The 21,419-nt window shown below is 41.6% G+C and overlaps 1 protein-coding gene across 3 annotated transcripts in view; it reads left to right on the plus strand.

Moving 5' to 3' along the window:
- PDE4D (phosphodiesterase 4D) overlaps positions 1 to 21,419 on the plus strand; it is a 611,966-nt gene that overhangs the window by 144,251 nt on the left and 446,296 nt on the right. For all 3 annotated transcript variants that reach the window (XM_083703504.1, XM_083703503.1, XM_083703505.1), the window contains exon 3: positions 10,854 to 11,089. In XM_083703504.1, coding sequence (XP_083559630.1) covers positions 10,854 to 11,089 — 236 coding nt within the window. The remainder of the gene's footprint in view (positions 1 to 10,853; positions 11,090 to 21,419) is intronic.

The raw sequence follows: 21,419 nt of genomic DNA on the forward strand, positions 1-21,419 counted from the left end.
CCTATTAGCACCCCTGCCTGTAAGGCACTTGTCATTGGCTCAGGAATGAAATTACTAACTGTCAAGACAATTGAGCGGGGGGGACGGGACAAAATGCTACTATACATGTAAATAAAATATCAGTATTGTTTCAGTGAAGAAGTGTAGGACTAAGGTGATCTGGCACAAACCAGTTCAAAAAACAAACCAGAGAAAATTAGGGAGGTCATTATACCTATCACCTGTTAGTTATCTGAGGGTATGGCCAGAATATAAATGGGTTTGCCTTCATTAGGAATGCTTTGTGAATATTCATTTCATCTTCTAAAAGCGATTAAAGGATCAGAGGAAGTTTATTGCAAGGCACTTATAATAACTGGGGTGATCTGAAACATGAAAGCAAGTCATCTAAGAGACAGTGTGATTTATCTTGTTAACAACATCAATTAAATGAAGATGATCAAAGTGTGTAATACTAAGCAGGATCTGAAGACAGCAGATGGGCAGCTATGGCTTTTAATTTCTTTTAATAAAGGAGTAAGAGGACTTTAAATAAAATGGGAGTAAACCATTAATAAAAAGTAAACCAAGTTCATAATTTAAGCTTTGGCACACAGAATTTAGTTGAAAGGAAACTAAAAATTAAAAAGCCTGATAAAAAAGTAAAATAAGTCAGTAAGGCAAAGCTGTGGGTTTTCCATATGACTCATGTCATCTAGACTTGGTAGTTATTCAATCAACTTCTTTCACTCCCTGGATTAAATATCTTAAAACTGTTCATCAGTTTGAGCCTTACTTATCTGCCCTGACTTACATTGCTCTTTGACGAACAATCTAAGACTGTGAACTTTCAATCAATGCCATCCAAGCTACTGAAATGTCTGCTATTCTAAGACTGCACCTATCCATCTGTGAACTGAGAGGGTGGTAGTAGAACTTCCTCTATTATTTGCTTAACTGAGCTTTTGTTCTGCAGTGATCAGAATGAACTTTCAGAAGCCTTTTTCATATGTGCACTTGCGCACACAGTTTGCATCCCCTCAAACTGTGCACTTTAAAGGACTTTAAAATTATCAGTGCAATTCCCTATTCTAGCCAATCAGGGATACACTTTGATAACCACCATCTCCTCTCCCCCACCGACATACAAATTACTGAAAGGGGATGCTTCCAATTAATATTCAGCATAACAGGCATAGTTTAGATGGATTTGTGAGGCGTTGAGGTTTATTAATAAATAAAATGCTAGCAGTTGTCCTGAGTCAAGGAACTGCAAAAGGCAAAGCAACTATGAATCTTGTATACAATGAATAAAAATGAAACCAGTGGGCAGGAGCAAATTCAGTAGCATTAAATGTAAAAATCAGATGTTCTATAGACTTGAGTTTCTGGTAATTGAAGATGGCATTGATATTACCACTGCCAGGGCAAAAAGGCATTGCAAGTGATGGATTTCAGTTTATCATTTTGGAGTATCAGCAGCATGAATTGGCTGAGTGAAGAGTCCATGTAGTACAGACAACTCATATACTATGCTTAGCATCTCACAGGGGCCTGCTGCTTTAAAGAAGGCAGGCTAGTGAGAAGAATAAAAATTGCCTATGTATATATTTAGAGTTGTGAAGTGCCTTTACAGCCACTGTCTTGGCAAAAGGTGTTTATTTGCTTTAGCCTCATCGTGTTGATAAAATAAAAAAGGGAGATAAGTATAATTCTCTATGAAGAATTCTCTATGAATGTCAAATAGGTTTGATGTGACAGTTCAGTTCTATACATGTCAGCTGAAAGCCCCACCGAGTTCAGTTGCACTTACTCCCAGGTAAATATATATATAGGCTTGCAGTCTACATGTTTATGTAATTTGTGGAATTTATCTGAATAAACAACTGTATATGTCACACTTCACACTTCACACTTGTGTACTTCAAGGGAGCACTTAACACCTAAGATCATAACAGAACTTGCACATCATTGTTTTGAAACTGAAGCATCTTCTCTCTTCATTGTTCCTAAATGTTTTGCTTTGGAGCATCAAGAACAACAACTCACTGGTGTTCTTCCTATATGCTCTCTCTGAAGTGACTGTAAGAGCCAATCCTCAGTAGGTTGGTGCACCTTCTTTCAGTCTGATTAGTTCCAGTCAGCACAGAGGGTTAAAAGACTTCTCAGTGGCTTCAGAGCTCCCCTTTCATACTGATTGGGTAGCTCTAGGATACTGGAGACAGGGACCCTGCTACAAAAGTAGTGATGGGTCTTCATCCCCCCTACAGGCCAGACTATTACACTTCTGCCAATGACACTGCAGAAGGGAACATGGTTGAGGGTGGACACTTCATTTGCAGATGGCAATGGCCATTGTTCAGAGTCACCATTGCGACGCATGAAGCAAGAGTGCAATCTACAACAACACATCCAACATTCCTCTGCAGCTGCACATTGCAAGGGGAATGGTTATTTTGGACTGGTTCCGCTACATCTGTTTGGTGCAACTAGAGAAACATGATATACAAAGGGAGGAAGCTGCATAGGGATGATTCACTCACATACACACCTCCCTCCCCATCACAATCATGCTCTCTCTCACTAAGTAACATTTGTCATTTGTGGGATGACTTGGGCATCTGTGGTGGGCCATATTGAAGGCCTGCAAAAGTCACATGCTGCCCTTGGGTTCCCACAGATGTGTGATGGTGTAGTGGTTAAAGAGCAGTGGACTCGTAATCTGGTGAACTAGGTTTGATTCCCTGCTCCTCCACATGCAGCTGCTGGGTGACCTTGGGCTAGTCACACTTCTCTGAAGTCTATCAGCCTCACTCACCTCACAGAGTGTTTGTTGTGGGGGAGGAGGGGAAAGGAGATTGTTAGCCGCTTTGAGACTCCTTCGGGTAGTGATAAAGTGGGATATCAAACCTAAACTCTTCTTCTAAAACATTGAGGTGCCTGGTTTTCACACTGAATCTAGTTCATCATGCTGTTTTAGTTTTATTTGTCATCTTTTTTTTTTAGAGGACTATCACGTAATATGTTTCTTTGGAATACACACGAGTATGAAACATGCTGAGAACTTTGAAAATAAAAAGATGACCTCTCAGCACCTCCTATTTGAACAGTACAGTCTTTGAACATTAGCATATCAATGGACTGAAAGCATGTAGCTAACATTGTGTGTTCTGTATCTCTAGCTGACATTTTTGTGGTTGTACAAATTTGTATGTGTGGTTTTCTGTTTTGTTGCCAGTAGCCTGAGCGATGGAATAAACCTGCATTGTTAAAACAAAAACAAAAACAAAAACTCAACCTCCCCCCCCCCCCAAGCAGTTTCTTGTTTTACGAAACGGAATTGAATTGGGGAAAGTGTTGAGAGTATTGTTTATTGTTCTTTGCAGTTGGGAATGCACGACTGCTTAGCCAGTTAATGTACCATGTGATTTAAGGAAATGACCCTGAAATAAATATAGTACTCCAGGTGCTTTTAAGAAACTAGCAAATCACTGAAGCCTGAGTAATGCAACAAACAATCAACACCATGGTGGCCTCTGAAACATGCTCCCATGTTAGGTGCATTTCAGAGTGGCAAGGTGCTTGTGTGAACCACATAGTGGCAGCAACTTCCACTTTGCCAACAAAACCCAGTTTTTTAGATGCGGGGAGTGGCATGATTGTTACCACTGCTACTGCTACAAGCAGCAGGCTAAATATAGCTGTACCGACACAGCTGAATTTTAAGCAGCAAACACTTCTGATGGTATACATGCAGGGAACCTGAATGTACACGGTCTGCCACTTTACATATGCACATTTTGTCTACCATTGACATGAGCACAAAGTGATGACTTTTGTGTGTAAATGAGCCATCAGGTAACAATCACTGCAGACAGTGCTTCAGCGTTAATTCAAAGGCAATATCCTGATGCTGAAGGGTACCTAAAGTCAACAGTAAAATCTCATTCCTGTAACAAGTGCAAAATATGTCAGAAATCAGTAGATCAGACTGATATAGCAACACAGTGGTGCTGGGTGCCCATTGAGGCTGGTGGGGAAGCAAGCAAGGAGGCCAACAAACTGTAGGGGGAGCCAGAACTGACAACAGGTGGAGCCATCCAATTCTAGTTTAGTCTCTCTTCTCCTCCCTGCTGTGTTCTACAAGGGCAGCACTTAGTTGCAGCCATTGGTAGCCCTATTCAGAGTAACCTGCTGAAATTAATGGACATGATTAACTGGCCCATTCATTCCAGTGGAATCTGATAGACGGGGGCCCCCTTGAATGAGTTTAAGTGAGAAGGCAGGCAGTTGGGGCTGGCTGAGGGCAGACTGAAGTCTGTGGGGCAGTGCATAATTGACCCTTAACAGACCAGCCTCCAGTATGGCTGGATTGATCACCCCACGGGGATAGCCTAGGTGAAGAGGTGAGTGTTAAACTGGTGTCTAAATGTGAATACTCTAGGTGTATACAATTCTTCCAGGTTGATTTCACTAGGGATTGCTGGGGGTGATTGAACCCAGTGCCTTCTGCATGCAAGGCAGATGCTGTACCCCTGAGTTGTTGTTGTTGTTGTTGGCATCTGTCTGTCTTGAGAGACAATGGAGTTTGCCTCTGGGGGTGAAGTCAAACCTCTGTGTTAGCACCTTCCATGGAGTGCAAGCCTGGGCAGTGTATATGGGGGTCCTGAACTGCCCAGGCGACAATACCTTCCTCTCAGCCTGATGTGGTCCAAAGGCAAGCAGAGTAATAAGTTTAGCACCACCTTGGCTACAGGAGTTTCTAGAAGGAGGCATACAAGGTGCCATCCAGACACCTTAGGGTTGCCACTTCGGATTTGTGTAGGGTTTGCTTTTAATTAAGCCTTTTCTTTCCCCAAAGATGCAAGGCCATAGAGGTTTAGAATCAAAGTTTTCCTTCTCCTAGATGAGCTACCTTCCAAGGTTAGCGTGCCCCATCTGCCCCCTACTTCCTCTACAGCACATGTAGAAACCACCTTCTTGACCACTGGACTTGCTATTGGTTTCGTCTGCTCAATCTGCCCTGTAATATAACCTCAGCATTTTAACTTCTTTTTTAAGCAAGCAAGCAAGCAAGCAAGCAAGCAAGCAAGCAAGCAAGCAAACAAACAAAAACATATATTTGCCTTGACCGACTCTTAAGTGAAGTTGCTGGTGAAACTGTCAGCACTTGGAACACTTGAGCTCCAAAACGCTCCATCTCACTAATTCCCCGAGTCACATTTTCTAAAAGTACAGGATTCTTAAGTTCGGCATTGCACAGCAGGGTGCGCATCGCATCTCAATGCTACACTGTTTTATTTATCATCTGCTATGTTTGCTTCCTGTAAGGCTGAGGTTTTGGAGGGGACTTGTGATGTTTCTAGGAGTTGGTGCTTGAATCTTATCTGGAGAAGTGATATTTATTGGACTGTTGCTTGAGGGATGCATATATCTGCATTCATGTTTGGATTTGTGTGTGTGCATGGTTATCTTCTGTTTTTTTTCTCTGCCATTTCTCTTATCAGTATTTTAATTAAATGGAGCGTTTTTTGGTTATAAGCATCCTGAAAGTCTTTCAGATAAATTTTGCTTATAATTCTGTACAAGCCTAAAATTATGTGCTTATGTGGACCTTTTTAATATTCCAGTCTTTAATGAAGTCACACTGCATACTCATTATTTTTATTCAACGCTATACTTTAACTAAGCTGGGTGCTTGTTTGTTTTTGTTGACTACTTTTCTTTTTCAGGAACTTTCCCATTCCATTTTTGTCACATCGGCTAACAAAAAATCCTTAATAGATTTAGGATTATCACTGAAAAGGAAAAAAGACTTGGGCCACATTTACACCACACATTTAAAGCACTATGATACCACTTTAACAAACATGTCTTCCCCAAAGAATCCTGCGGGGGGGGGGGGGTAGTTTGCTGAGGATGCTTAGAGTTGTTAAAAGCTATAATTCCCAGAGTGGCTTAACAATCATCCCCTCTGCCTATGCTACTCTGTTCACTATGCATTTGGACACCTCTTAAGATACTGCAACCAAATTTTGCATTTAGTTCCTGGCAGCTGGGCTGTGGGGTGCCACAGGCTACCACCTTGTCCCCAATGTTTAACATATATTTGAATCTGTTGCGAGTGGTCATTAGGAGATTTCAGGTGATGTGCCATCAGTATGCTGATGTCACCCAGCTCTATTTCTCTGTAACATCTGAGTGAGGAGAGGCCATGCAAGCCTTGGACTGGTGCCTAGACTCAGTGGCAGACTGGATGAGGGCCAACAAACTGATTCTGATTCCTGACAAGACAGAGGCACTATGAGGCCTTGCTCTACTTGGTCTTCTGCATAGGCCATGCAGCTGTGCATACTACTTGTTAAGTTGTGGGTGAACATATCAGACGACACAGCAATTCTTCAAACAGCTCTTGTTTATTCAGAAGCCAGAACAGAACTGAACTGAAGAGCTCAGTCAGCCTGCTTATATAGAGCTCCAGAACAACGTAACTGTAGCAACTTTCTAAAACTATCCAATCGCTGAATGTCACTTTCGATCCTTCATTTGCATACAGACTATCCAATCACTGAACGTCACTTTTGATCCTTCATTTGCATAACTATCTACAGTATCCCCCTGCTGGCCCAGGGTGAGAACTTCAGTACATAACACTATTATCTCCCCTTCCCCTTCTCATGAGGTCTCCTGCTTTCATGGAAATGGGCTGTCCAGCCTGTCACCCAAGGGACACAGTTGTTGCTTCTTGTTCCACCACTCTTACTTGTTTTCTCAGAATCTCTCAATGGAAGCGCTGCACCCCTAAACTGAGGTCATGGGAAATGTGTATTCTCATTATACTCTGAGCATTGAAGCTGAAATCTGCATATTTTCATAAAGTAGTTAAAGCAAGCAAGTGTCAGTTTTTGTCTGGTTTACTGGAAGGAGTGATTTGTAGTAGGATTTGAGTTCCTTTATTGTTCATGAATTACTAACATTTGAATATTTGGGTAAGATTGTTTTTCCAGTAGTCATAGAGCATGACAATAGTGTGAAAGAAAGAAAGAAATGCACAGAGGGAAGTTGTTGTTTTTGCGTGTAAGCAAACACTATTTATTGCCTGTTGCCAACTTACCCATTCACAGAAGTTAGCACTAGCTGTGTCATTCAAACTGATGAAGCGTGGTTGTTAATCCATCACTTCCCTACCATTTATCCAAAGGAAAACCCACCATATCTCCCCCCCCCCCCGCACACCAATTCATGCTGTGTGAGTTTGGGATAGCTCAGTCGGTGGAGTAGGAGCCTCTTAATCTCAGGGACATGGGTTCAAGCCCCACATTGGGCAAAAGATTCTTTCATTGCAGGGGGTTGAACTAGATGACCCTCATAGCTCCTTCCAACTCTACAATTCTGTGATTCTATGAATGCATTGTCTTCTACAGTTCTTCCTGGAGACTGTCCATAATATATTTGGGCCCTGTTATGAGGCAGGAGGATGAACCTCCTGCATTGGGTGCAGACCCTAAGGAGAGCATGCTGGGTAGGTTGGTTGGAAGTGGCACATTAATCTCTCTCATGGGGCTTGCAGCCCACCCAACACAACCAGCTAAAAACTGAAGCTCATTTGAGCATGCTGCAATGGAACAAGAGTCAAACTCAGTATTACAAATAATTCAGAGACAGCGATTAAGAATTAATCACCACTCTGTGCTGCTGGCCATGTTGGCTGGGGCTGACAGGTTTTCCTGGGGACAGATGAAAATCCTCTCAGACCTGTGCTTGGCAGTCACAGGACAAATGGAAGAAATCAGAACCCCAACAGCAGTGTGGATGAGCCCTCCCTAAGTGTTATGTACTGAGTTGAATAGGATCCAAAATGCAGCAGTCTGATTGGTCCTAGAACAATAGGACCCAGAATGCAGTAGTCTAATTGGTCCATAGGAGCCACCCAATCCAGCTCCAGGAGGAAGTGAATCCACAACCTGATTGGCCTACAGGAGAATCCCGGAATTAGCCAATCACGTGGGGCCCATTGTGTAAATAATGTATATAAAGCAGACATTCTGGGGGAACTTCCATTCCTCCTCACCACTATGAGCTGAATAAAGAGCATGAAATCCACTCTCAACTCCGAGTATATTTCACTAAGTGTCTTATGCAGGTTGCAGCTCACAGCCCATTTACTCACCAGGCTGCTGTTAAAATAAGCAGCATGTGAATATAATATCTGGGGATGCCTGAATATTATTGTGAATTGCTTATTATATTTAGTATATTCTGTTGATTCCTATAATATTTTTGAACATTTTAGTTAGGAAAGGTAAAAATGGGTTCTCCCTAACACATATTGCTATTTGTATACTCTCCCTATGATTAAGTGGCCATAAGCTGCGCGTGCGCACACACCCACACCCACACCTGTGTGAGAGAATGTATTTGATCTGCTACTAAAAACATCATTCCTCTTTTTCCCCCATATATGTCCAGAGCACAGATAAAATAGTTACATCCACTTTTCCTTCCGTTTGTACAGAGTGCTAAAAATAAAACAGAATGGTAATTGAACCACTCTTTCAATGACATAAATAGGCTTTTTCATGGCATTTTCACAGCAATCAATATCTCTGATTCATTTGCTGCCCTCCCAGTGCACCCATAATTCCTATAATTTTCGCATTTCCTTCAGAGTAGCCAAGATATTTGTCATGAGCGCTGAGTTTGGATTGTGTGATCTGTTTAAAAGATAAAAATGTGGAACGCTTAAAGCAGATAGGCAGGTTTTTATTTGTCAAATGTGATTTCAATGCATTGCCTAGGAAGCAAGCTGGTCGTCTTATCTGGTTTTTACAGTGTCCCCTATTTAGCCAATCTGTCATAAAGACACCTCTGATTTGAACTGGTCAGACTGACGGAGACAGCCTTCTACACAATTTCCTTGGGATGCTGCCGTCAGCGTGGAGAAGAAGCTATTTGTACAGTTACAAAATAAAGAGCTTGTCAGTAGTCTATGAAGGAGAGATTTATTTAGCAAAATAAATGTTTCCATTTCCAGGAACGATGGGTGATATCTAATTCCTGTACTTATCATTGTAGCAACTGTTGAGGCAGCCATTCATTGAAAATGAGGCAAGGTGATTTTTGCCAATTTCCCCTTGCCCTGGAAGCCCCCATCAGTCCCCCAAATCTGCTCTGGGGGATTGGGGGTGGGTTTCAAGAACAGATTTGAGATGTGTATGCTGGAGACTGCTAAAGGGAGGAGGATCAGTAACACCCATCTATTCTGCAGTTCAAAATGCAAATAAAGATAGGAAGTCAGCGGGCTGCTGGGAACTCTCACCAACCTGAAATTGGGTATGAGTTGCATCAGAGAAGAGTGAGTTCTGAGGATCTCAGGTACGCAGGGAGAAGTGGATTTCTACAGTTTTAAACTATACTACCAGTTCCTCTGCGCTGCAGAAATGTGGGAGTACTGCAGAACTTAATCTAGAACAAGATCGTAAGAACAATATTAGGTGTGCCCAGAAGCACGCCTTTAGATTTCCTAAGCAATGAAACTTGAATTCTTCTGGTACAAATTAAGGCTCTGCTAGGGATATAGCTCAGTGGCAGAGCATTTGACTGTAAATTAAGGCTCTGTTGTTATTTTTGAATTTCTAAATTACTATCAAAACTAAAAGAAAGACTTCAAAAAATGTATTAGAGAGCAGAACTTTAATTCTATCTGTCTACATCATATGCCTACCAGAGATATCGGAGGTTAGTGTAGATAATTCACAATGTAATTTCAATAATATATTTTCATTGATCTAAAACGTTTGTTCCCAGAAAAAAAAATCATAAGAGGAATTAAAGATGCGTAAATATGACATGATTTCTCATTTCTGACCATCATTCATTTTATCATTAATCAAGGGCAGTCCTGGCTACAGATAGTAATGTAGCCTAGAGGATATCGAGTCAAGGATAATGGTCAAGTAGGTCCTAATTCACACTTAACCAAAACGGTGCACAAACAGAAGCAAAGCTGGTGCTAAATATGTTGCTTTGTTTTCCTTTGGACTACATCACCGAGGCTGAGAGAGGGGTCTTTTAATCAGGGTAGCTCAGGACTTCCATACACACTGCCCAGGCTTTCACCCCAGAAAGGACACTTTGGCCCTGCAAGTGCAGCAAAAAAGCAACAAACAGGGGAGGCAGCAGTGAACTGTGCTGCAAAATTCTGCAGTCTTTTGGATTTTGTGATGCAGTACTCCAAAAGGTATGCATCTGGGGAAAGTGTGAATAAAAACGAATATATTATTGAAAATAGCATACCTTGATACCATTTATTAGACAATGGCTACATGCAATCATTGCTATATTAGGAGAAATGAGCAGTAAAATGGAGATTAATTTTTCTGAGGATTAAGAATTGCAAACTGATGCAGAAATGTAGTGAACTTGAATTTAAGAATGGAAAAATGAGAAGGCAAAATTTTCAGATTTGTCCATCCCTATGCCTGATTATAGTTTTTAACAGAAAACCTCCAGAAGGATCCTTATCCTATGAGCTACTGCACCACCCTCCCCAGTTAATGCATAAAAAGCATTTGTTGATGTGTATGTGGTACTGTCCCCTGCTCTTACTGTGCCACAGGTGTGCTTTGCTGCAATATTCCATCTGGACTAGTGCGACCACAGCATCCTTATAAGATCTTCATTCTAATGGCCCATCATACAATCCTGCTCTAGCCAGTTGTTAAAGGGCACACATAGGTTCAGAGTTCTTCATTGCTCTATGCATTTAATACTTTTAAAATAAAATATAAAGTACACCCAGATTAATGGATGCAGTTTAGGAAAGAAACTGCAGAGAATTATTAAGGCAATATTTGTTGCTGTTGTTTTTCTAGGTGTCAGAAGAAACACTGTACTCGCACGATGAAGCGGATGGTGCTCCTCAAGGAATGGACCAATATCGTGTCAGGAGACTTTCCTGCCGTAATCTCCAGCTTCCCCCTTTGGCGTTCAGGCAGCTGGAGCAGGCAGATTGGGACAGAAAGGGTGATCCAGAGACGGTGCCGAGGCCCACCAGCCTTCCGCTGAGAACTCTCCCACTAATTGCTATCACAGCTGCAGAGTCTGTCAGGTAAACATTGATTTGGAACCCTGCTTCTGCTTCTGTTCGGCTGCTGAGAGACTGCGTTCTGGCAGCCGATGTCCTGGGTCCCTGTGATTAAAATGTTTGGCTCTTAATCACGGAGCGAATTAAGGCAGCTATAATGGAGAGCGTATTGAAGACAGGTTAATAAGATGGCAGTTCTATACCCATTGTTTTCATAGTAGTGGCAGAAAGCATAAGGCAAATGTGTGATGTGAATAGCACAGCTGATACTAAGCAGTCCCTCTGCTAACACAGGGACTGTCCAATCTTATTGGCTGAAGAAGAAGAAGAAGAAAATGTATTTCAGCCTTCTCTCTGTGAGGAAGGCACTGGGGGCATAGTGATTTGGAAGCAATGGAAGGGTTGAAAAGAAGCACATGACTCCATCTTTGAATTGGCAGGTATTCTGGATTTTGATGCTGTATCTGAATCTAATTCAGTGTTTCCCAAACTTGAATGGACTACAACTCCCATCATTCCTAGCTAGCAGGACCAGTGGTCAGGGATGATGGGAGTTGTAGCCCAATAACATCTGGAGACTCAAGTTTGAGAAACACTGATATAATTGGTTGCAAGACTATGAGACATCATGTTGCTTCCGTGATCCCTGATAGGCTGTGATCACCTCAGAGAGAAGAATCTTGGGAGGGACTGTTATAACCACAGATGTGGAGGGTAGGAAGACATCCCACATGCACATACCCACCCACCAGTGCTACTGCTAGCATTCAAGCACCAGAAAACTTAGGGCATAACCTAGAGCTAAATACAGCAAGGCCAGGTAGCTGCTGATGTGGCTACTTCTAGCTAGAAGCTATGCATCTATGGTGGCCTGTTTCCCCCAACACCCATTTATGGACCTGGATATGAGCTGCTGTGGTTGCAGCTATTTTGATAAGTCACAAAAGTGTTGGTGGTTGCTGCAGGAGCTCTAAAAAATGTGAGCTCTGGGCTTCCAGATAGCTCACGTGCTTTCTAAGCTCAGCATCTTGCTTCAGTGCTAGAGGTGGGAGGAAGTGCTTTCAGCACAGCACCGGGAACCTATCCATCATACTGGAAGATTCCTGGAACCATGACATGGATGAGATAGTTTAGATGTGAAAACATTCACCCAAGAAGCTTGATTTCATGCATTACATATGAGGCAGCTGCGTTCTGAAACCGATCAATATAGAGTCGAAATGTCTAAGAAAATGTCATAGATAGACGACAGAAAATATCATGAGTCTCTAACGAGACTCATGCTTGCATCGCACCTGGAAGAGGAGATGTGAAAGTTTGCCTAAAATGTTTCCCAAAGTAATGAAAAAGGGGGTGTTATTGTTAGTAGATATGCTTGCTGGTGCTCACTGCTGTTTTGTAGGCTTATGTACTGGAATGGGATAGCTGGTGCATGCGAGGTTTCTCACAGCAGGTAGATCTCTGCAAGACATAAAAAAGAACACCATTGTCCTGCCTAACAAGCTTTGTTCAGGCATCATGCTCATTTAATTTGGTTTTTATTTACTAGGAAATAAATTTATAAATAAGATCAAGGGGGGAAAGAAATGTAATAATTCTGCATTGCACAAACAAACAACCCAACAGAAGCAATTATTGTTGTGCCTGTTTCTTTTCAAAAGCTATAACCTTTATTTCTTTACTGTGGAAAATGAAATGTTAGATGCATGAATCATCTTTGCACTTGCCACACACACACACACACACACACACTGCATATACAATATGTACAAGAAGGTATCCTCAGTAGTCCCAATATGCATCTGTAATCTGAAATTCTGTGTGTGGACCACCATCTCAGGAGTCTTGAAAAATCCATGTATTATACGGAAACTTGAAGGCTTTCATAAGGCTACAAAGAGCTTTGTGTCTTTGATGTTGTGAAAGAAAACTTAATGTGAGCATGGGTGAAAAGTTCGCTTAGAAACCTGAAACGCAAAGGGACTGAGCAGTTCCAAGACGAATGCTATCAAGATGATCCACACACCAGTGTTTTTGCTCATGCGATAACTGCAACTATAATGCAATAATTTGGATGAATGAAATAGCTATCAGATCAGTTGTCACTTAGGGAGTTTTATAGTGACACTGTGTTTTCTAATGATGGAGTTTTCTAATGACCGAGAACCCTGCTAAAAATAAAAATATGTAACACATAGTCTCTCTAGACTGAAGTATCAAATGTGATACCCTCCAGATATTGCTGGACTCCAACTCCCATCCTCTTGATCATTGGCCATGCTAGCTGGGACTGATGGGAGTTGATGTCCCACAACATATGGAGATCCTCAGATTCCCCAGCCCTGCTCTAGATGATTAGTGATAGTATGAAATGACTCTTTATAAAACAGGAGACACTTTCAGTGAATAGATTCTAATAATTACATATTTTGCCTTTTCGTGTAGTCATCACATAGCAATTCCACTGTTTGTCGTTCCCATCAAGTGTTGGGTGCCTTTGTAATGTTACGATCAGTCCACTATTCCAAGCGGTGTGACATTAAAGGTGTGTGCTACTTGCCTGGGTTTGGTTCCTTTTGGAAGAAAGTCGCTGTCGGCTTATCGCCATTGTGGTTGTTTTTAAATATAAAGTACTGGTTGAGCATAGGTGAAAGCAGTTAGATTACACATTCCCACATAGCTAAAGGCTACTGTTTCTGTATAAGACCTCCAGGGAGGCAGCCTGCACATCAAGACACTTAAGACTCAGCTTTCTGTGTCTGTCTTCACTCAGTCTGTCTCAAACCGCAGTATTACCCTCTAGTCCTCTTCTCAGATACCTGGCCTCCTCCCTCTGGTTAAGGAAGTGATGTGGAAGAGGGAGGGCAGGCTGTCATTAAGGTATTTGTGGAAACTTGAGGGAAGTATTCTAACACTGGCTCCCATCAAAGGGTGTGCCAGGTGAAATCTGACTGGCAGGTTTCAGGCCTATTATCCCTCTCTGTCTAGGAGCTGAAGGTGGAATAAACTGCAGAACAATCCTGTGAGGTAGGTTAGGCAGAGAGATTGTGACTGATCCATGGTCACATGGTCAACTAAGAAGGGATTTGAACCTGGAGCTTCCGGGTCCTAATTCAGCCCTCTAACCACAAATCCCATGTTTGCATAGATCCTAGTACCTAGGCCTAGACACACTGGATCTAAATGGTTTAGGACTTAACAAGTCAAAAGCCTTCACTTCTTCCAGGAAACCAACTGGAAATCAATTCAGCTTCTTAAGCAGTGGTATCATGTACTGCACTTACCCTGGTCAAGGGCACCACTTTTTATTATATTTCTACTGGATGGAATTCCCAGGCAGCCTTCGAGGGCAGCCCTACCCATAGCACAGAAATCTGGAAGCTGCCTTGCAGTGTCTGACAACAACAAAATTGTAGTAAAATGCACACACAATCCCACTTCTTGGCCCCCAGCATCCTGGAGGGATTTTGTTGTTGTTGAAAAAATGTAATTAATAAATAAAACCCACTCTTCTTCAGTCCATTCTCTTATCCACAGACAGGTGTTTATCTTTCAAATTTGTTGTTATCTGACCCAACCACCCCTTCAAAATGCTATTTTCAAATTCAGGAATACAACTGAGATGGGGCGCCACCAGGTTGCTTTCAAAGCCTTTTCCTTGGTGTTGCAATAAGGGCTGTTTTCACAGTGATCTCTCTGCTCAAGCACAGTGTGATTGATTTAATCTGATGTGAAATGTCTCGATAATGAGATGTCAGCTGAAACAACAGGAGAACTTAAAAGTGTGTTTGGAAACAACTGAGATGTGGAGGAAAGCACTTGCATAACTCTTGTGTGTTTGGGTGTATTATAAACTCAAGTGGTTGGGTTTTTTATCTGGGTGCCTATCAATAAGCAAATGTTTTAAAAGGATACATTTTAAAGTTGTTTATTTTATTTCTGGCCATTTGTGCTTGGTTTTCTAATGTTGCATTTTGGCATTTTTGTTCTGAGGATAACCAAGGCATGAGGAATTTCTGAACAAGGTACCGTAACTGGAATGTGAAATAGCTCCCCTTCCTAAATTGCTAAGCATACTATATTGATCACTTACCTAAAAAGTAAGCATATTGTTAGTTTAGTCAAGAAAGCTTTAAATTCCATGGGGCAGGTACAAAGTATCTCTGAACCTGAACCTGACTGTACCAAGCCAGGAAAACGGTCTTCCCCTTGAGTCATGGCTGTGTTATCCCTCTCTAATAAGAGCCAGCACTGCAAGTTGATAAACTGGGCAATTCTACCCAAGCAGAATCTCTTCAATCATTTTGGATTGCCAGTTCCCTGGAATGCAGCCATTTGCTGGCAGGAAAAGGATGGGGGAAGATTTCAGATTGGTTTGGTTTGCTAGAGGATGCTGGAAGTGTTCAAGTTTCTGGAAGCTGATCTAGTTGAGTATTGGAGAGCTCTGTGCATCTTCATCTTCTCCACTTACATGATTTCCTTCCCCATAAGCAGATGGTTGCAAAGGCAAAAATCTCTTGTGCCCCCTCCTGCAAAGCTAAGTGACTCTCCATAGGCTGCCCCATATTGTCTACTACCTGGAGAAAGAAAGTAAGAAGGCAATGCTTTGCTTGGTTGCAAGTGGACACATTGTGATGCATGATCGTGGTACAGGAATAGTTCAATTGCTCTGTTTTTCACAGCTAGGTTTTTGAAGAGAAGCAAAATTTTGGTTGCCTGTTTCCTGGTTTCTTGCTGGATAAAGCAGCAAAGGTACACAGCACCAAAGGCTGTGTGTGCAGACAAGAGAATCAGAACCATGGATTTTGTGGGGAATCAAATGAGATGCCCTTGGGGGAATATTTGATTATCTGCTCATTATTTGCCTACCAGAAGAGAGTGGATGTGTTCAAAAGTATAGTTTGCAAAAGAAATAAGTGAATGATATTATTATTGTATTTTTGGTAAGGCGCTGTTGATGTGCATGTCCTTGTCCCAAGGAGTTTACTGTCTGGAATTGGGCACAGGAGAAGCAGCAGAGGAAGGGGAGGGGAGGTGTCAGCTGAGGTTTCACGTGCTTATCCTGAGCTGCAGCAGGGCTTGGGAATGAGAGGGCTGAATGCCTCAAGGAGTGATTTGAAGGAAGGAAGATAGAGATCGGTCTTGCCTGGGTTGTATATTGTCTGTAACAGCAGGTAGACCTGCAATTAGCACTAAAGCAAATGTAGGAAATGAAAATAATAGAAATAGGCAAGCAAATGACACATTTAGCAAGGAGAGAGAGAGAGTGTGTGTGTGTGTGTGTGTGTGTGTATATCTATATATCTATATCTATATATATTTGATATTTTGCAGCTGCAAAGCTTCCCCCTGCCATCATAGTATGCTTCTTCTAACTGTAATTTCCTGTTGCTAATTCTAACTTTCTGTGTCATTCATGCATTACTCATCTGGCACACATAATCTGTGTGGCAAATTGTCAGTTTGAAGTACTGCTTTCATTTATACATAAATAAATGAAAAGAAAGGTGTTGTGTGGTGTGTGTGGCGTGTATAATATGGAAACAGACAGAAACACCATCAGCTCACATTAACATTCACCCTATCCCATTGAGTCAGGATACATAAATTGTTTTTATTCTTAATAAATGAATAAAATAACAGACAAGGGTCACCACAAAGGTCTATGGTTTTTCAGTTTTTCTGACATAACAATTCAGATTTTGGAATTGAATCCATAGTTGGGGCGGGGAGATGGAGAAGGATAAATATGGGGCTGGGAATGACTTCATGAAATGTCCTGAAAGACCTTACCCATCCTGGAGGAGATAGGATGGATCACGGCTGAGCTACATGCTCAATCTTTATACACACACACACACACACACACACACACACACACACACACAGATATATATATTTCTAAACTGTCCTTAATCCCAAAGGGATCCTAGGGCAAAACAAAAGAAAAACAGTAACCCAACATATGTATTTAAAGCTAAAACCATAAAACTCTAGATCTTCCAATTAAATAGTCTTGCTGATCAAAACAATTATCAGCCCACCCCTCCCCTGTCAGAACAGAATTGCTGTTATCTGGCAAACATGTGGTAGCAAGTGGGACAGTCAAATGTCTAATGGAAGGGAGTGCCTCATTGTGATAGCAGAGAAGGCCCTGTCCCAGGCCAGCACATACTGGACCGCAGGTGTAAGCATCACCATGAGTAGGGCCTCCCCCAGAGATCTTGTTAGCAGGTTGGTCTGCAGATCTCATACTGTCATAAGGGCATAAGAAAAAGCCGCTGGATCAGGCCAATGGCCCGTCTAATCCATCTAATCCAGCATCCTGTTCTCACAGTGGCCAATCTGATGGGGGAGGGGGAAGAACCTCAGTTTGCTATGTGTTTTTATTTATTTTAATTGATATGAGGGGGGCAGCTGCCCCTCCCTGCCCCCCCAGCTATGCCTATGTCTGGGGCTCTCCTACACTGCCATCAATAGTGCCCCCCCCAAAAAAAGAAGGAAGTAAACAAATAGGTTCTATTTTGGCACTGCAAATTGCATGTGCTGGGACACCTGACGCAAAATGGTACCTGGAGTGGAGCCTGCAAAATTCATTCTCTTTGATTTCTGTATGAGTGTACACATTTTTTAATTAAAATATATATAATACCATTCCCCCATCTTTTCTGTTTGGATCTGCTGTTTCTGAACTGGGTTTACCTTCTTCATTCTACTGATGGGAGTCATCTCACAAAGTTTCAGTTATACCTATCAAGCTGAGTTTACTTCCCTGTACTAGGAGTTCATGCTCACCTTACTTATTTTCCATTCTCTGTGCATTAGTGTACAGACATCAAAAGGCTTGGATTTTCTGCTCCAACATCTCTCCTGCTGTTTTGTTGTGTGGTTTGCTAGGCATCGCCATATCTCCCCCCATTATCTCCCCAGAACCACTCAGGTGTCTATAGTCATTGCTGACTTTTGCATGAATCTTTAGGCTTTTGTCCGATTCCCTGTAGGATTTCTTTTAGAGCCCTTGTGATCAGGTTTAGCATGCCAAAATGTATGCTCCCCATAGCAGAGGCTGTTCTTGTCTGACACTGCACTGAGCTCAAGGTTCCATGCAACTGGGCAGGAGGAGTCCTTGCTGACCCACAGCTCTAAGCTGGGAGGGAGAATCAGGGCTCATGCTTCTTTTTCTGAGTCTCAGAGATGCTCAGAAAGTAGAGGAAAAATTGTGATCTCACTGCTTTCAGACTCTCTTCAAGGTCAAACACAGAAAGGATGGGAAAAGACCCCATTCTCCTGTTTAGTTGCTGAACTCACCAGGTTAAACGATGTGTTTACCAACTGTGAGATGGCAGTAGTATTTGATGGTCTTTGCCAAACACATTTCCCCCCAGTCTTCATGAGATGCAGCCCATCTCTTGTCCTTCATTAAGGTTGTTTCACTGGGCAATATTCTTATATTTTACTGCAGAACTTTAAAATAAAGAGAGTTATGGATTTAGGCTTCTTGTTTTAAGTTGCTACTACTTTCTTGCATGGTATACACTCTTCTGTTTCTTCCGGAAAGCTTGAGCATATCTCTCAGTGATAGATATGCAGAAATTCAGAAGGCATGTTTGGGCCATAACTGAAATGTGCTGAAAATGAATTCAGGGAGAGAAAGCTGCTCTCTCCTGGTTCATGACTTTGCAGCTCAGCAGGGTGGCCTCTGCACTGAAAATAAGTGGGAACCAAGATGAATATAGTGTTGAAAGTTAAAGATCAGAAAGGCTTGCCATTTGATTTATTTTCAGGCACCGAGGACGTTTCTTGGGACTTGAAGTCTCATCTGTCTCCAACAGCTTCATGCTGATTTGGGTCCTCCCCTCCTTTGGCAGTGATTGTACACACAATGACTCACCAAACAGTAAGAAGGAAAGAACAGAGCAATATGTTGATTACCTGGAATGTCTGGGTGTTATTTCCTCTTCATAACAACATTGCCTGCAGAAACACATGAGCTGATTCCCACATTGTTGCTGTCCCCTAAGCTAAAATACCAACAAGCGATTGCCTTCATTTTGTAGGCGAGGGAAATTTTAGTCACTTGCCCAAGGATACATAGCAAAATAATGAGGAACAAATGTGAGAAGTAACATTCAGAGTGCCTTGTTCCTTTTCTACTTCTTTGAATGTGGTCAGCGTGGAAGGCTGGCTATGGAAAACGCCTCTTGATATAGTCTAGGTTTTTCCTCCCTCTGGAAGTGAAGAAAATGCCTCAATATAACGTTGAGCTGTGATTAAATTGAATAATCATTTTAATGTATGTATCTATTTACCTATGAATCTTCATATACTGTTTTCCAGCTTCACAAATTCATATAAAGAATTCAAAGTCATCTCGTAAAACCAATACAGTAACAAGTTTTCATATTATTTTGGTTGTGTTAAAACACCTGGAATGGCAACTTGTAGCATTTGATAAAGATCTGGGTTTAAGACACTCAACACTTTGGCCTTTGATACTTGATATGCATATATATACCGTATATATTATGACTCAACCTATTCTTGTGATTGTAGTTCGTTTTAAGTTATTTTTAATGTTCTTATTTTAATTGCTGTGATCTTAGGCTGAAAGGAATATAATAATTAAGAATAAACCTTACACGAATTCAGAGTGGAGTCCCTAAGATGGTTGGATGGCGCCTAGTGCGCCTTCTTCCAGCAACTCCAGCAACCAACTGTATTGCTTCCCTTTCCTTTGGACCACATCAGCAAGGCCAAGAGGGGCAGCCAGGACCTCCATACACCCTGCACAGGTTTGCACCCCAGGGAAGTCACTTTGGTGCTGCTAACACAGCAGTTTGACTTCACCCCCAGAGATGTACTCCATTGTCTCTTGAGACAGATGGATGCCAACCACCACAATTATAAATAGTAGTAGGAGTAGTAGTTACAAGAGGGTAGATTTTATATAAACTCCATCAGAATAGTTTGATAATGGAACCTATTTCCTAGAGAGGGAGTGAGCTTTCTGTGGCTGAACATCTTTAGGAAGGTATTAGACAGCCATCCGTTGGGGAGACACTAGCACTGCATTTCCTGAATTGAGCAGTGGGTTGAATTAGATGACCTCCAAGCTCCCTTCCAGCCCTCTCATCTACTGCACATCACAAGGGTTTATCTGAGGAGGAGGAGTGGTTCTTTCATTTTGTGCAGGTGCATGGGAAGAGAGAAACTTGTAAATGGCTTCCTCACTTCTCAGAAGCACAGTGGAAAGCTAAAGGATTATCGCTTCCACCTTCTCTCTGATGTGCTGCCTCTGTTTTGCTGAACAGCTTCCCTGTTGTTGAGATAGACAGGTGAATATTATTTAGTTGTTCCTGGAACAACTGAATACATTTTTGTTTCAAAAAGATTTTTGAGCTAGGGGATTGGGAGTTAGATCTCTACATTGCTTATTCATATTGTCTAAAAACCTATCTTTACTTGTGTTTTGTATTGTTTTAAAATCTGTTTCTGTTACTTTGATTGTTTAATTTTAAGTCACCTTGGCACTTTTGTAAATGGTTCAGTAATAATAGGATGATGATGATGCAATGGGTGGGGGTTGAATGGCAATCTCAATACTTTCTTTTTGTCCAAACTGTCAATTTTGCTTTCTCTAAGTTTCCCATTTATCCACTGTTAAGTTCAGTTTTCTACATTTCCACATCAGTTTGCGATTTTTAAAAAGTCCTCATGATAGTTCAGAAGCATTTTTCTTTGAATTTATCCTAACATGCACAGCTTTGTATGCAATTTTGTTGGAGCGTACACATTTTTGCAAAGTATTTTCTCCTCACATAGTGTTGTTTTCACTAATATATTCATTTTGAATACCTCACACATTTGATAACTGCATTGCAAAATACAGAGAATTGTGAATGTCAAAGAATTACTGCTTTTCAGTTTGCATATTGTTTCAGAAAATATGAAATAGATATGTTCGCCGATAAATGTGAACTGATTTGAACTTCTTCCACATCCCTCTATCACATACAATTTCAAGAAATGGGGAAGGGGCACAATTTACTCCACTCTCAAGCTCCCTGTGCCAAGTTTCTAAATAAATACTTTTACTGGGCACTTGCTTCGCCTTATGCAGCTGAAGGAGATAGCAGCAGCTGATTTTTCCACCTCAGGCAGCAAAAAAGGCTTGATTCAGCTCTGCTGCTTATTTGATTTGATTATGCTTTTAAAACATTTCCATTCCTCCCTTCAGGAAAGCAACTTCCAAGGCGGCAATAATTAAAACTATTAAGTAAAAAACAAAAAAAGCAGTAGTGAGAGAACACAAGGCATAAAACAGTCAGCAGCAAACCCATCAATAAATCAGCAT

This window comes from Podarcis gaigeae (genome assembly GCF_964106915.1).
Source record: "Podarcis gaigeae genome assembly, chromosome: 11".
Classification (NCBI taxonomy): domain Eukaryota; kingdom Metazoa; phylum Chordata; class Lepidosauria; order Squamata; family Lacertidae; genus Podarcis; species Podarcis gaigeae.